Below are 15,612 nucleotides of genomic sequence, written 5' to 3' on the forward strand. Positions count from 1 at the left end.
GCAGTTCCTCGACTAGAATCTTGAAAGAAATGCTGGTTCAATGATCGCAATAGGGTGGTTGGTCAAGAAGCTCGAGGCTCAAGGCCGGGAGACCGCTATCGTCCCATTAATGAACTGGACTCACTTTTGCGAATGGAATCAAAGACAGTCAACCACATGTCGGAGCCTACCGGCCTAGAAATCCCAGGCGATTGATCTACGAGAAAAACCCCCTGTTAGGTCGTATCCGGCCAGAATAATCGAGAAGTCGGCCTGTCAGATGCTTTGAAAGTTAAAAATAAAACAAGGGACCATAGGAGGTGATAAAGGAAGATGCTCTACATCGACAACAGCTGACGGCCTCAAGGTGTGAGGAGCCGAAGCAAGGCTTGTTGAAGAATCCACCGATGACGCTCTGGCTTGACGAACTACGAGCACATACCTTCAATGCCGATAGTACAGGCGCATAAAGCAAGGCTACCAGTCTGCCGGCGCTACACTCCCATCATGATATGTTCATCGGCATCGATTACTATAGAAAATGTTTCTAAGTAGTCGTGACTGGAAGCCTCTCTAATGTCTTTGCCGAAAAGCTACAGCAACATTGTTGGGAGGAAGACCCTCAAAGGTGGATGTGACGTGCATGATCCTAAGAAAAGCTATCAAGTCTGCCGAAATAATATGCAAGTGGAGTACATGTGTGGTGAGTCGCAGCTTCCCCACTTTCCTTTGCGTAGAAAGCCAAATATGGTTCCTGACAACGAAAAGAGCACTTGAGAAATATCCACCGCTATCTGCGACCTTACAATATTACTGGATCCAAGATTATGAAGGCGTCGGATAGTCAGGTTTTCCCGGAGCCAGCAAAATTATACAGACTTACTAATGCATGAGATGTGGATGTTCAATCCTGTGCTGTCCCCTGCATTCACGCGAAGCTGATACATCAAGGACTGAGCTGCAACTGGTCTCAGCTTCATCAGCTTGGTTTTTGCCACTTCGAAGGATTCCTGCATTCCCTCTCAATATCCACAACTAGGATAGGCGACTCCCTACCTTATTCGATGATAGAATGAGGAAATGGTGCAATCTGACTTCGCATCGTGTTTTCAGTGAGTCGTCCAGTCGCTCATGCCTATCTGAGTACACCACTGATTGCTGGGTAGCACTCAAGCAACGCTGGAAATAGCAGCTTTGGAATCAGTAGAAAGAGTAGGAGTAATGGGTAACAGGGAAAACCTCCAAGTGAGGCTAGGGGCCTTATTATCGCAGGGCATGAATCTGCTGTCAATGGGCATTGAATCATGACGCTTGATGCCATGATCGAAGACACATGCGATCTCTATCTCAACGCTGCAGTCGATTGTATTGCAGAGGTTACTATTCCAAAAACTGAAATGAACTTGTTGCGACGTGCCAATCGCTGAAGGTCGGAGATCGTAATAGGACACTGATATTACAATGGATCACACCCAAGAATCGCTCTGGAATGTCCACACCATAGCCTCGTGCACTTTCTCCTGCTTATTTCTTTGACTTTGACGCAGAGATCTCTTTGTTGCCCTGTCACCGAATGACGCTTGCTTATTGCACCATTTCGCCGCTTGCGGAAGTTCTTGGTGGTGCCTTCCATCCTCTCCTTCGTAAACTCATGAGCTCACCAGAACGAAGGATGCATGATGACCTCTATTCATTGCTTGCTCTGCTGTATGGTATCTATGATGTGCTTGCTCGACTTTTGTATGGAAAAAATGTAACAAGAATGAGAGCCACGATTCCCAATCCTGAGAACTCGGGCCTGTGCCGTCAGTTGCTAAGCTATGCTCACTACGGGCTGTCAAGAAAGCCCTTCACTTGTCTCGCTGTACCATCCCCGACATCACAGTCCTGGAAGTCATGTGGACCTTTCCTCTCAACAAGAAAGCCCACTAATGCGAGATCCTCTCCAGAGCATTAATCCTCTTGCTAGCTGCGACCTCTCGAACGGCTTTTCGAACTTGTTCGGCCGTAGTCTCCATGATCAATATACTGACAATCTTGTCCTGAGTCCCCTGCAACAACGCAGACACGGCTGCTCTGACTCCACCCAGAAATGCCTTTGACCATACGAGTCCAGGAGACGATTGATCGCATCATAGCCTAAGTTTACCGCATTGACTCCCAACATGGCATCCAGCATTCGAAGTCCTGGGCGTTTCCCGTTGGGAACTCTTCGGTGAAGAAGACCTTTCTTACAGGGCGCGTTGAGGATGGCAGTGACCGTGAACGGAAGAAATACTAGAGATTGATCAGCCATAGCCAGGCGGTGGTTCTCGAACAGCAGGATATACTAGATAGTTGCTGATCACGAAGAATGCGTCAGTCCTAGACGGTTGTGGAAGCTTTAGGGCTGGGTCACGGGTGGCAGGACCCTAAAAGCCACCCGGGAGGACTGCGCTGTGTCCTTGATTGGGGCAGGATCTAGGGTGCAGCTAAAGCGCTATGCCCTAAGCGGTCTGGTACATCCCCTATATTCGCCACATTTCTATCTTTTGGCAGCATAAAAGAAGGAGCAGACATTAAGTCTGATATAGCGCACAGGGCTCTCGAACGGTAGATCACGAGCTGAGATGACGAAAGACTATAAATGAGAGGACCAGAGAAGCCCGAAACGATTGCAATCGAAGGGTAATAAGCTATAAGCAGACCGGAGAAGAGAGGCACCCAGCCATTGACTGCTGGAGCCATTATTGCATTCGTCCTTCTCAGCTATGCTAGTATTTGCTCCTACCCCCCGCGAGACTTGAACTTCCCAATCCAGCCCTCTCCGTCCCCCTCTACTCCGCATGCCACGTCTCATTAGCGTTCCTGTACCAATCAACAAATTGGTGAAAGATCTGCAACGTCTCCCACTCGGCCACGATCTCCATCAACTCGTTTGTCAGCTGGTCGCCCTGTTCGATCGTCCAGGGCTGCAGCGGCATCCACTCGATGAGCTTTTCGTCCATCCTGGTCTGTAGAAGACGCCATTGGTGCAGAGGCACCCTGGAGGAGTCGTAGTGCATGTTTGCTGAGTCTTGTTAGCTGTTTGTGTGGGTTAGAAGGGGTGGAGGTATTGATGCTTACCGGAAGAAGATGCCATTTGCAGCTAGATGGTTTGGGGAGTTAGCTAGGTTGGTTCTGTGCTTATGTGATTGCAGGTTGAAAGAGAGTTAATTGGTTGAAGGGAAGGCGTTTGCGGAGTATTCAGAGCTTAGAGAAGGCTGTTGCGAGCTGTTTGTAGAACAACTTGGGCTGTTATTGGCTGTGCTGATGGCTGGAGTGGTTTGAAAATTTTGAGGGCACAGATATAGGACTAGCGCCCAAGCCAAGACATTACTACTGGTGTTTCTACAGAAGCCTGAGAATCAGGGAACAGGGTTCATGATCCTTAAGAAACGGTTTGTTCATACTATTACTATTGCTAGCCAGTCGTAAAGACGCAGCGTAGCTCCATTGACCAGCTTACCCTCCCCCTTCTTGCGTTCATCGTTCTTATCTTGACCCGGGAAGTATTTTGTCTCGCCAGTCTGTGAACAATTTTCACAGTCACGGTTGTCCACACTATCTATGACGCATCGCAGTCTAGCACCCAAGTACCCTCCCTCTCTTTGCGTTCATCGTCTTTATCTGACCCTTGCCACATTTCTTCGGGAGGTATTTTGTCTCGCCAGTTTGTGAACAGTTTTCACATTCACGGTCGTCCACACTTGGTATAGCCCCCCCAGCCGTCGTTGTATTCCTATATATTTTTTTTGCTGTTTTTTTTTAAATTATATCACGGCAGACTCGTGCGAGACCCATCACCCTCGATTTTCCTCCACTCATGTTGCCTGAGCAACTGTGGGCGATACCCACATTCGTGGTTGTCCAGAAATCGTCATAGTACTCCCATTCGTGGTCAAATGTCTCGATCTTTCCACATTCTTGGCAGCGAGCCTTAGGAACTGTCAGCGATCTCTCATGAGCCAGAGCCGAAAGGACTAGTACTCGAATACAGTCTGGTGGCCTATAAATATTAGTAAAGGCGCCATTGACAATGCTAAAAGGAGTCATACACATGCTGATGATGCTCAGAGACCAAAACCTTCCAAAGTGACATCTTATTTCAATTGAAAAGGCAAAGTAGCATGCGAGAATGTAAGCAGGATCCAGCATCCACCGTCGATAAAATTTTGGTGAACCGTCAGCTGTTTTGTGCGGAGCCTGGCTGAAATCCTCGACGTCGTTAGCAGATATGTCTATAGGAATTTACTTGTCTTCGCTAGCAGATTGGTCTTTGAAGTACACGTGGATGTGCGCGAGTCTGTACAAGGAACTGATGGACAACAGAGAATACTCTTGAACACCACTTTGAAGCAGAAACGCGTCCGTAGCGAAGGGAATGGCGCTAACTGAAGAGACACCGGAACCATTTCCTACGTACCTAGTCGTCCGAATGATAATGTAAATGTTTGCCGTTTGCTTGTTCGATCATCGAGTGTGGGGTGTAGGAGAGTCGATGGTGATCCCATGTGAAATCCAAATTGTGAAATTGGCTAACAACCAAAACGGGATGTGTCAGACGCTAAGGAAAGTCGCTACATCTTTAGTGCTGCACCTCGATCCGGGATGCTGCAATGTATTGATCTGCACCTCGAGTAGCTTATACGGGACAAATGACTGAAGTACTGTCCGGCGCTGGTAGATTTAGGTACATCACAAGAGTTTCCCACAGCTCAAACTAGAGTAGACTGCCACCAACTCCATGCATATAATTTCACATTGCTTGTTACCGTGAGTCTGCATCGCTGCTCCCCCATGAAAGCTGTTCTTCACTGGTAGGGATTCTCGCCTAGGGAACAAGAGAAAGTATGGCGGTACATTTGTACTGTATTTGAGCCAACATGTCACTGAATCTAGCAATGACTCAAGTCTTTCCAATTTCAAGCCTCAGCACGCAAAGTACTAGAGATCACGTTGTATGAAAGAAAAACAGTGGAGTGCAAAGGTTTCATTGACTCAAGTCTCTAGTCACAAAGCAATCTCTCCAGCTCTCCATGCTATAATTCCATCCCATCTTCCCCCTACTCCCCGTTCTTCTTCTGGCGGATCTCGTGGAAGTGCACGTCCCACCCCGCCGCGCGCGATGGCAATGGTGGTCTTCTGGGCGTTGCTATGGTCTTGGCAGTCGTTGCAGTTCTTGTCCGACATATAGTACTCATCCTGCCCAGTCACCCTCTTGCAGCCCGACCCGTCCCCGATGACCTTGCCATCGCATTTGAAGGTATAGCCTGCCTCGTGCGTGATTTGCACGAGGGTCTCTGGTGAGGTCCTCGGAGACAGCCTCTATGTCTCTATCTCAACTCCGAGAAGTCTAAAAATATCTGGCCTCGCATCAGCGCTTCTGCCGAGACCAAGACGCCCAGACCATCCAATCTCTTCCTGTTTGCCGATGTATTGCTGCACAGCAGAAGTGGTAGCTAGAATGTTGGTATTCGTGAACGTAGACCATTCATCGGTCTAGTGCTAGGCAACAGGGGAGACAAGACGGATACGCTAACGTATTGTGAATGTCATGCTTGGAATTCGTCAAGCTCCCATCCCGAAGTACGATGCCGCAGCAAGATCGTGCCACAGACTTCGCTCGGACGCTTCAGCTCTTCGTCTTCGTCCGGGGATCCTGTAATTGTGAGTATTAGAAGACTCCTAAAATCGCGCAGACCATACTACTTCATAGCCAAATCTACTTTGAGAGAGGAAAGGATAAAGCCGTCCTTGAAGGGATAGCAACACCCGACCAACATGTTCTGCCATTCCCTGTTGACCAACCTATTCCACGTTGGTTGGTGGTGCGGCAGGATAATTGTTATCCAACCCGAGGTTTGGGCTACAGGCCAAGGACACACATCGGGAGTAGCTTGGTGGAGTATCGTCAGGTTGGACGGATATTCAGAGTAGGAGAGACCGGAGTGAGTGGGAATGCAGGCCAAGCACAGATGGCATATCCTTCTTGCTGAAGTATCGTCACGATAAATTGTAGCCGGAGAGAAAGCCGGTCAAGCATAAAAAGCGTGACTGACCTGCATTAAGTGTGGTTGGATTAGTTGGACGTCTAGAGCAGGAGAGTTGCTCGTCGGTCAGCGGCTATCAAAATTACTCCTAGCCTTTTCGATGGAAGAAAAGCTGAAAGTGATAGATGTGATTGCTAGACTGAGTATACCTTGGCTTGTTTTGACTGTTGTAGTCCGTGGTCAGTGTCAGTGGAAGATCAGCGGCTGGCCTCGCTCGGTCATATGCTTCTATTTCCTGAACTAACCGAATTCAGCAGTGTCCATTCTTCGAGCGGATTTCAAGTGCATTCGGGAGATGAAAACAATCACCCAGCAAAGCATTCCGTCCTCACCATATTGGACCAATTTGAGTGGTCTGACTGTCAAAGACTGGGTAAACGGACTGAGAATAGCACGAACATTGCTTTCTTGCTGCGCGGTAAGGGCTTGAGTTCCATGAAATGCACTCAAGAAGACGAGATCTCAACTTATGTGCCCCTTTCTTTTACGAAAGACTCTGATTGAGTTCAGAAAGCACAAATTGACTCTATGTTTTCATCAAGGCTGCGCCGTGCCAACACGCAGAGCCAACAGCATCAATCTTTCGAAAATGAACATGAGTACTCATTGGCTATTAAATCTCCATGATAAATTTCGGACGTCCAAGCGCCATCTCCCTTGTGGAGAGGCTGGAGAGTCTTGGATCAAAGACCTCCTGGAAGCGTTCTGATACCATGCGGAATGAAGTCCAGAATTATCTAGGTATGCTGCGGGGACTTAGATCGAGCCTATGGCACTAATAGAGAGTAGCAGATCAAGATACCACACACAAGGACACAAAAGAATCAGGAGGCTTGTTATCGCTCCACGGCTGCTGAGTTTTCACAGAAACACGGCTCCGGGTTTCTGGTCACAAAAACCCCACGCAATCTTCATCCTATGTTTGACCTCTCCAGCCTCAAATGGTCGAAGAAACTTTCATTGCTTACCTGCCAAATATTCATACAGAGTCTCTGAGACGCCCGCTTGGTATGGAAGGGAATGGGACTCTTCTGCTGATGAAGGCTACCCAGATAACAGATCATAACAAGTCTATGCATCTGTCGAAGATAGCTTTGGAGGTGTTAGGTCTTTTTGGACGAGAAAGCTCTCCGTCGAGTTTCCACCCTACTGCAACCGGTAGAGAGAGTATAACGTCGAGCACAGAATAATGTTCCTCTTCCGCCCTGATCTATACGAAACGAAAATGAATACAAATACCGAGAGTCTTGTTTCCATGAGAAATCTAGTCTTGACTGGAGAGCGAGCTGTGCAAACTTCCACATTGAGAATGTTATTCTGTCGCTGTTCATCCATGACCTACCATTATCTTTCCCCCGAGGCGAGCCAAGAAAATAATATCGCAATATTCGGCATGTATCCGCTGGGTTAGAGTATCGCCGTTATTCGTACACATCTTCAAACAAAAGTCTTCGATTCAGGCTTGATCGGGCGCATCCTTGGGTTGCGACCATTTCAGCGGTACAGAAGCGTCATACCTTGACCGTAGACAGAATGAAAGGCCTGATGGTGTACATACTTGGTGAATCTCGGCAAATGTATGTCACCCTATGAACCGCTGACGATGATTGTGGACTTTGAATGCTGAAGATGAGGATGGTGACTGGTAAGAGAATTTCGACGTCTTGAATTCTCAAGATTGCGTAGGAAAAGTCGCAATCAAAGACAGGAGCGCAAGAGAAGCAATGGACATTGCCAACATTGTGCTTGGCTTCGCTGGACGGCTTGGTGATATAGTTAGTTGAGAGCAGATCTTCACTCGATCTCAGAATCAAGCGGGCAATCTTCTGATTTGGCAAATAACTAAATCGCGATGGATGTCACTGACATCGAGCACGGAGGAGGGAAAGGCGGACGATGAAGGCGGCAATCTCGAAGAAAAAGTGGACAGGCAGTAGAAGCCATGATCAACGTCAACTAAATAGACATTCTTGTACGACGAGATTGACCGAAAAAGCTCGAATGTCGAGTGTGAATTGAACCAAACGAGCAGTAATTTGAAGTCTCTGAGTCTTCCATTCCCCTGCACTTCATGACTGATGCAAAAGTGCTCTTTGTGCCTTGTTCTCAACCCACAGCTTTCATTTGGGCAAGCAAATTTTGCTTTGTCGATTCCGGAAACGGTAATCGATAGGATGATGCTATGCTTAGTTATCGACACTAAGTTCAAAAGTTTTTTGCCATAATATTTATTTCCTCGGCCCTTTCTGATTACTTTTTGTCGCGACGAATCCAAGCTACTTAGCTATTTATGTCAATCCTTAGGTCCTAGGATGGATGTCGCATCTAGGGGCGATGGCTCATTCCACAGTATATTCCCTGCCAAGCTTTAGCGACAGCGTCAAAATCCGCCTTGTCTCAGCCCTAGCGATCCTTCATTCAAACGAGAAGACGAGATTCTGAACAAACACAACCAGGGATGATCGACTGTTTCTCGTTAGGGGATCTCTCGATAGATTCTAGAGCATGGACTGAATTCCTGTCACAGCACGAACTTCCGAATCCTGACTAAGAAAAGCTTAGACGATATCAGGAGTGCTCCTCTACTAGTTTATATTTGAGTCAATTATGAGCAGGAAGAACATCGAAAGCTCCAACCACAATAACAACGCCCCGATCGGGCCTACAGAGTTGACGGAAGCTGGACACACAAAGGCTTAGCAGTATGGTCAACAAGAGCAGATTCAATCTTCTCTAGACTGGCCGATACCCGGACATCGGCTTTAAGCATCATATGAGCATGATAAGTAGCCGCAGCGACGACACAGCTCCTCGAAGACCAGCACTATTCTTGCTGCTCATGTCTCCTCTTCATCCTGGATTCATGTGCCCTACAAAGAATCGAAGGGGTTATTTCAACATCTCAGATACGGCATTTGCTCTTGGACAGATATTCAAACCCTAGAAACACAATAGACAATGAGCCAAACTAGGTCCTTCCCCTCTTCGATCCGTTGCCCACCGCCAAAGTTGGATCTGCAACGCCTCCGCGAAAGACAAGCAAGTTCGACTAAACCATACGCTTTATTGGATGTCCTCTAAAGTTTGGTGTGTGATAAAAGCTCACGGCAGCAGAAAGAGAAAGATGATGTCACGTTCAAATCCTTCCAATATCTTCGTCAGTTAGAAGATCTTGTAGCATGCCACTGTTGTATCGGCATGGCTCGTCACTCAAGCTCTGCTCCGAGCCCCAAATGCTCTCATGTTCAGGCAAGACAGTCATGTGAGTACGCGGTCCAACATCCGGTTCTTCAAAACGCTTACTGAATGTCAGGTAGTACCACGAGATGTATCAATTCCGACAGTGATCCCATGAGCCTCTCACAGCGTTCGGCATTTAAAAGCTTGGAAAGACAGACCTTGCTTTGAGTGTTCCTCAAGGCTCACTGATCAACCCCGTTGGATAGTCAATAGTCAGAATCTATACCAAGGACGATTTTCAGAGGGTATGGGAATCCATAAGTCGGAAACTTAAATATCTAAAATCTCGATAGATAGGAGCTATATTCGCACAGTTTGGTACAACATGGGTATGAAAAAATAAGAACATGTTTATTCAGGAGCTTATTCCGTAGCTAGACTGCTTTGTGGTTCTTTGCATCCCGTAGTCTCTAGATGGTCCTACTACCACATGACAAGTGCCAGATGAAGGCATTCTTTAATGGCTATGAGCCCACATTATCCTGGAAGAGACGACCAAACAATCACATTTGGATAAGAGAGGTCTTTCCTAGGCTTGAAAAATTAACACAGACGTGTATGCAGCACTGCTAGAGAACGGTCAGGCCTCCGGTGTCAAATCGTGATTGCCTACAACCCTATGACTCGAATCATCAGCAATTTCTTTTAGCTCAAGTAATCCTTTTATCAAGCCTGAGCTCTTGGGTAGACCAATATTTGATATGCCCCACCGTCCTCGTGGCAAGTTGGTCAGATGGTCAGGTAAGTACTCGGCTCACTGGAGGTCAGGTAGCCTATTCTAGTGACATCTGGAAGCCAACTTGAATCAAGACTTCTCCCAATGGTCCCGTCTGGATGGAACGAGACACAGGGTTTGCTTCCCATGCAGAAGATAGCAGCATTGTCAGATGACGCAGCAGCTCCCAAGGGCATACTCCAACATCTCACTGAGTAGTGAGGAGGTGGTTACCAGGAACGATGGTCAGGACCTCAATCTCTCCGCCGTTGCTGCTATCGTGACATTCCGCTTATATTATAGCGGCTGTGAGCCTTACGTGCAAGATCGAGATCGCGCACAGTAGACGTCGCGCTTTCTGCTGCGACCGTGAGGGTGCGCTCTCCAAGAGACGGACAATTTAGGACAAGTATCGTATGAGCCAAGAGTCTACACAGCCGGCCAGTTGTGCTGTAGCATCAAGACTTGATGAGCCGGAAATCTAATTAGCTTCTATACAGGTATTCAATTCTGGTATTGGAACGAAAGATTACCTTTGTTACTTTGCTAGGACGATGAGTAGCTACCATGTAAACTATCCTATCCGTCTTCCCTTAAAAGAAGGAAGGAGACTCAGACTTTGGAGCCTTCGGTATCCTGGGGAAGCCCAAAATTGAGCACTGTAGGGTTCATCCCCATCGGCGGCCGGTTAACTAGCTGCCTAGGTGACCGCAGCCGGGGCTTCCGGCTGATGCTAGCAGGATCTCTCCTTTCTCAAGAACAATGCCAGCTGGACTTCCTTTGTACAAAGAGTGCGGCATCCCCTCAGCTTCGTCCATCGCAACGCTTTCTTTTATACCATAATCAGCTTTATTCAGCGTGCTTCGTCATGGAGGACGAAAAGATGGGAAATCGGATACATTCAAGATAGGTCCCTTTGCCCAAAGTAGGCCATTGGTCTACCATGTTGCTGCAAACACTATAGGCTTACGATGTTGAACAGAATATGCACTTCCTGGACTACAGTCAGAGCTCGAAAGGTACGCAGACGTTGCTCAAATCCATTGAAACTGTGAGCTAAGTCCTAGTCTAGACCACTCGCTACAGACCTGGTGGTGATACGAAAGAGATGGTCAAGGTAGGGCTCTCAATGATAGTTTTTTGTCCTGCCACGTCCAAGGAATAAACACAAAGTTCAGTCTTAGCGATCCATTGACACTTTTTCCGACGGCAACCCCGAGAAAGCGATCAAATTACAATGGACAGTATCGCAAAGGCTGAGATCAATACCCTCCATGTGGGACTAGTCAAGCTATCGCCATTGACCAGGAGCGAGATCGAAGTGCACTCAGAGAATTTTAGATGTACTCTATTTGCTAGGTACATGTATCACTGCTGGGGCAGACTTCAGGAATGAGTTTCATGCAATGTCTCTGATTTCGTACGGACGAGCCGAATAGGCGGGTTTGTCCGCTGCCATGATGCATACAATCAACAAGTTACGGAATGAAGTGTGGAGACCATACGGAAAAGAAGAGCCAGGATCATATATATAGATGAAATTGGTCAAAGAAATCTTTGTATATCCGAGTCATACATGGCCGTCTGCACTTGCCTGTCGCGCGCTGCTCGCTTCTGGGGTATTGGTCTTTAATGTGCACTAGAGCGACCCTGACTGAGTCTGACGGCGCGATAATGCTCAGTCGAGAACTAAGCCTGGTCTTGCACTGAGATCTCAGGTAGATGAAGTCTTGATAAGAATTTCGACGATTTTGCAATCTTACCACCGGAGACACAGGGAATATTAATGGATCTGGCAAGCCGATGGACTGTGCTGTTGGTAAGTTGTCCCTTCTGCTCAAAACTTATGGCAAGGAGCTGCTCTTCGCTAGATCTCAGCTCTGCATACAAGCTGATGTATCGACTTCCTGAGTAGAGCACCTACAAGTATCGTCCGTCCTTGTAACGATCATAATCTAGGAATCTCCAGACTCCAAAGTTGAAGGGAGTGGGTCCTACAGAGAAATAGAAGCTTGAGCGTTGCCCATGCCACCTTCCTCTGTTTCCCGGTAGTCAGCACTCAACGTCGTAGAGGACACAGCCTGATTTCTCTTAATGGTAGGCCCACAGATGTCCAAAAGACAACTACGAGCACAAAAGCCTTGTTGTCGGCATACTTCCTCAGCCGAATATTCATATCTCCGGCTCCCAGGTTGGAGCAACGACTGCACGCTATTGAAGTTAGTAAGAAAAGTGATACTGTATTTGAGCCAGCGAAGTAGGGTCGATACATGTTTGGTAGATGGAATCATTGCCCGAGCAGAGATTCAGCAGGGCATTGGTAAATATGTGACTTAGAGAAGAAAAACACCGCTGTTACAGCGCTATCAAGGTGCTCGCATAGATTAACAATTTCAGTCTGTTCGCTACTATTAACAGGACGGTCAGAGGCGAGATTTTCAAATTGTAATGATTTGTTGATGCAGTACTACGCGACGAATTCGTGTAATGATTCTTCTACGTCAACCCGTAATGATCATCTAAATCCCTTCTGTGCGCTCTTCAAGTATGCATGCCGTCCGGTGACTCTCTCATCCTCTAGAATAAGCTGTGGACTTCCGGAAGCCTCTTTTGCCTGCAAGCCAGCTCTTGCCGCTGCCCTTCGAGGCTTCCTTGAGTTTCGAGGGAATTGATTGCTGATGTTACCTGATTACCCTGAATTTGCTTGAGTCTTTGCTTCTTTCCTAGCAAGTACCTTGCTGGCTGGACGCCATTGTATCGTTGGGTCGTATGAGGCTGCTGCAAACCGTCAGAGAAGAGCTTCTGTTGTGTTTCGGCCAAAGCATGGCGAGACAAGCCTGTTTAGGAAGAGGAACATGATCTCAAAAGGGTCTTGTCAAATTGCAAGATGATCTGGGGCAGTTTGTACTTGAACCTACCTACTTCTCAGCAAAATTCTTAACGAGCAAAGCTATCAATCTCAAAAATGTATGACTAAGATCGTGAGAGAATGACAACCATTTGGTTGGCCTCTCCCACTTGCGTCAATTCTTTCTTCAGCTGGTTACCTCCTTGATGACAGTAGAAAGCACCCGATATGGATGATATGTCTCAAGATTCAATGCCAAGCTTGAGTTTACGACATTAAAGCGTGTAGAGGCACTCTAGGCACCCTAAATATTAGGAATCAGCGTATATTGGTCTAGTCCTAATGTAGCAACGTCGGCTAATGTCCGGTATTAGTTGTCATGTGCCCACAAATAGAGCTCTAATCTTACAGGATCACCCTTTCCTCCTCCACAATCTCCTTCTTACATTGTAGCCGTTATCTCGTCCACTACATAATGGCATTCTGATCTCAGGAATGTCTTATAGGCAGATGTACGATGAATGTCTTACGAGCAGATGCATCACCCAACTCTTGCGGGCCAAGCATTCGAAGCCCGGCAGAGGTCGCCTTTTCCGATGGACTATCGCCATCAAGCACAACAGCCTATGGCCCATCCATCTCAATCTGGAGTCGGAGTTCTGCCCTGGGGACAAATTCTCTGGGTGAGTAAAAACGATTGGAACTTTTACTGCCTCTGATAGCTGAGTCTACATCAGCAACACCGGCTACTGTTTTGTCGATTTCGCAACCCGGGGGAGAATGTAAACGTAGAAATGATTCGAGACAAATTTTCTGGGTGAGTCGAACGTCCAAGGACCTTGACCATCGAGCATGATTACTGATGTGCACTAGCAACGCCGGCTACTGTTTTGTCGATTTCGCAGTCTGTGGGAGAGAGTATAAACGTAAGAATGATCCGAGACAAGTTCTCGAGGTGCGTGAGAATCATCATATACGTTGACAACGAGGACTGACGCTTATGACATAGTCAATGATATTGCTTCTTGGGTAATGCCAAGGTGTTTGGAGTTGAGATAAATCTGGCCCTTTCTGTACTCCAATTTATCGTAATGAGCTTCCAAAATTACGAAAACTTTCCGAGCCAGTTGGGTGGTCCACACAATGGAGCATACTCCAGCGGGTGAAGTGGGGTCTATTGAAGAATCGCGGGAGGACTTCCTCCTCAACAGGAGCAATTACCTGGAAGCGCTGGCGGTCAATATGAGAGCTCTGGGGCTTGGGCAGCCCTCGTCTTAAGGGGGTCGACCACAAGATGGGGAAGCAAAGACAAGGTTTTGAAGGGGTGAACATGAGTCTTGGATGGATGAAAACTTTATTCGTACAGTTTGGTACAACATGGGAGAGCGTGGACACGAAAGGGGGCATTCATAGATCTTGGGCGAGACTAGATAGAAATGACCTTGAATGGTTCCGTCATACCAAACACACAGCCTACTGTTGCTCAATTGATTTTCCTGAAGATCATAGTACACAATGCCGTTGAAGAAATGCACCTGCGTCAGCTTGTAGGACAATGTAGCTCCCGGTTCTCATTTCGACCCATTTGGGGTACGCTCTGTTATCAGTACGTTCTGCATTTTCATACGACCATCATTGAAAGGACTTCTTTTTCCTTAGCGCTGTACCTTCCAGAGCCAGCGAAGTCTCCTTCGAATTCCTTTGTTCCTTCGACTTTTTGAGGATTGTTTCCCCTTGCCGCATTTTCTTGGCACCCTGTTTGCGTCGAGGTCGTTCCGATCCAAAGAAAGCTTTCGCAAACGCCGACGAATCTCACGAACGCATTCGACGTCAAAGGTATTTCTTCGAAAAGAAAATGTCGAAGCCATTTCACCTCACTGTTCGAGCTGCTCATGATCCAATGAGCTCAGCCGTCATTGCTTGGATCATAGCCTGACCCGGAAAGGCATTCGATCAGAAACCTATACTCCATTTCTACACATGCCATTCCGATCCAGATTCAGCTGACTTGACAGCGTTTAAGATTCTAGATTCTAGGGACTATAGCAAGTACACACAAATGTCAGGAAAGAGTTGCCCATCCTTCTGCGAGTATATCAATCGATCCACTTGGACAGCTGAGAGAGTGATTTGCTCTTGACCGATGTCATTCTCATCACTGTAATCACAGCCCGTGCGTGAAGACCTAGGGCTATGTATCTCGTTTTTCCAAGATTTTCAAGTTTGACAACACATTGATAACGCCGTAAATCCTCCTTCACGGGGAGGTATTGGGCAAGAGATATTGTTGGCAGGTATCTTCATTCGACTTGGCATTGACAGGCTAGACCATCCATCTCCGTGCACAAAGCTGTGGCTGGCTTGCCAAAAAATTCAGCCTTCCATGCCCGGAAGATGAGCATTGCGAATTTCTATCCTCAAACGATTTTTTAGCAATTCAGAGACCTTAGAGCAGCCGAGAAGAGCTGAGACGGAAGATCCGATGATAGACAGCATTGCCTGCTCGTCATTTCAACCCCAGTACTGCACCAGCTGCCACTCTACTCACGCTGTGACCATGCTGTGGCATCAGCAGGAACACAGCAAGTGACAGCTACTCAGCAGAGCGAGACACAGATACAATGAATCAGCGCAGGTAGCGGCCTAGCAGATTCTGACACCTTGAACTCATATTCCCCAAACATGGACATCATGCTTCCAATCATGAGGACCCTGTCATAAGCGTTGGGATCCATGGTCAAGGATAGCATGGCTCGTTG

At 47.3% G+C, this 15,612-nt stretch overlaps 2 protein-coding genes across 2 annotated transcripts; both read right to left on the reverse strand.

Annotated features, from left to right (window-relative positions):
- Window positions 1-2,795: 2,795 nt before the first annotated feature.
- Window positions 2,796-3,100, reverse strand: KY384_003878 (uncharacterized protein; the record flags this gene model as incomplete). The annotated part of the gene is made up of 2 exons (XM_044812387.1): window positions 2,796-3,028; window positions 3,085-3,100. The coding sequence occupies 2 exons, from the start codon at window positions 3,098-3,100 to the stop codon at window positions 2,796-2,798; spliced, it is 249 nt and encodes an 82-aa protein (XP_044671520.1).
- A 304-nt stretch (window positions 3,101-3,404) lies between these two features.
- Window positions 3,405-3,643, reverse strand: KY384_003879 (uncharacterized protein; the record flags this gene model as incomplete). The annotated part of the gene is made up of 2 exons (XM_044812388.1): window positions 3,405-3,565; window positions 3,598-3,643. The coding sequence occupies 2 exons, from the start codon at window positions 3,641-3,643 to the stop codon at window positions 3,405-3,407; spliced, it is 207 nt and encodes a 68-aa protein (XP_044671521.1).
- Between the last annotated feature and the right edge of the window lie 11,969 nt (window positions 3,644-15,612).

This window comes from Bacidia gigantensis (genome assembly GCF_019456465.1).
Source record: "Bacidia gigantensis strain McMullin 20006 chromosome Unknown contig_180, whole genome shotgun sequence".
Classification (NCBI taxonomy): Eukaryota; Fungi; Ascomycota; class Lecanoromycetes; order Lecanorales; family Ramalinaceae; genus Bacidia; species Bacidia gigantensis.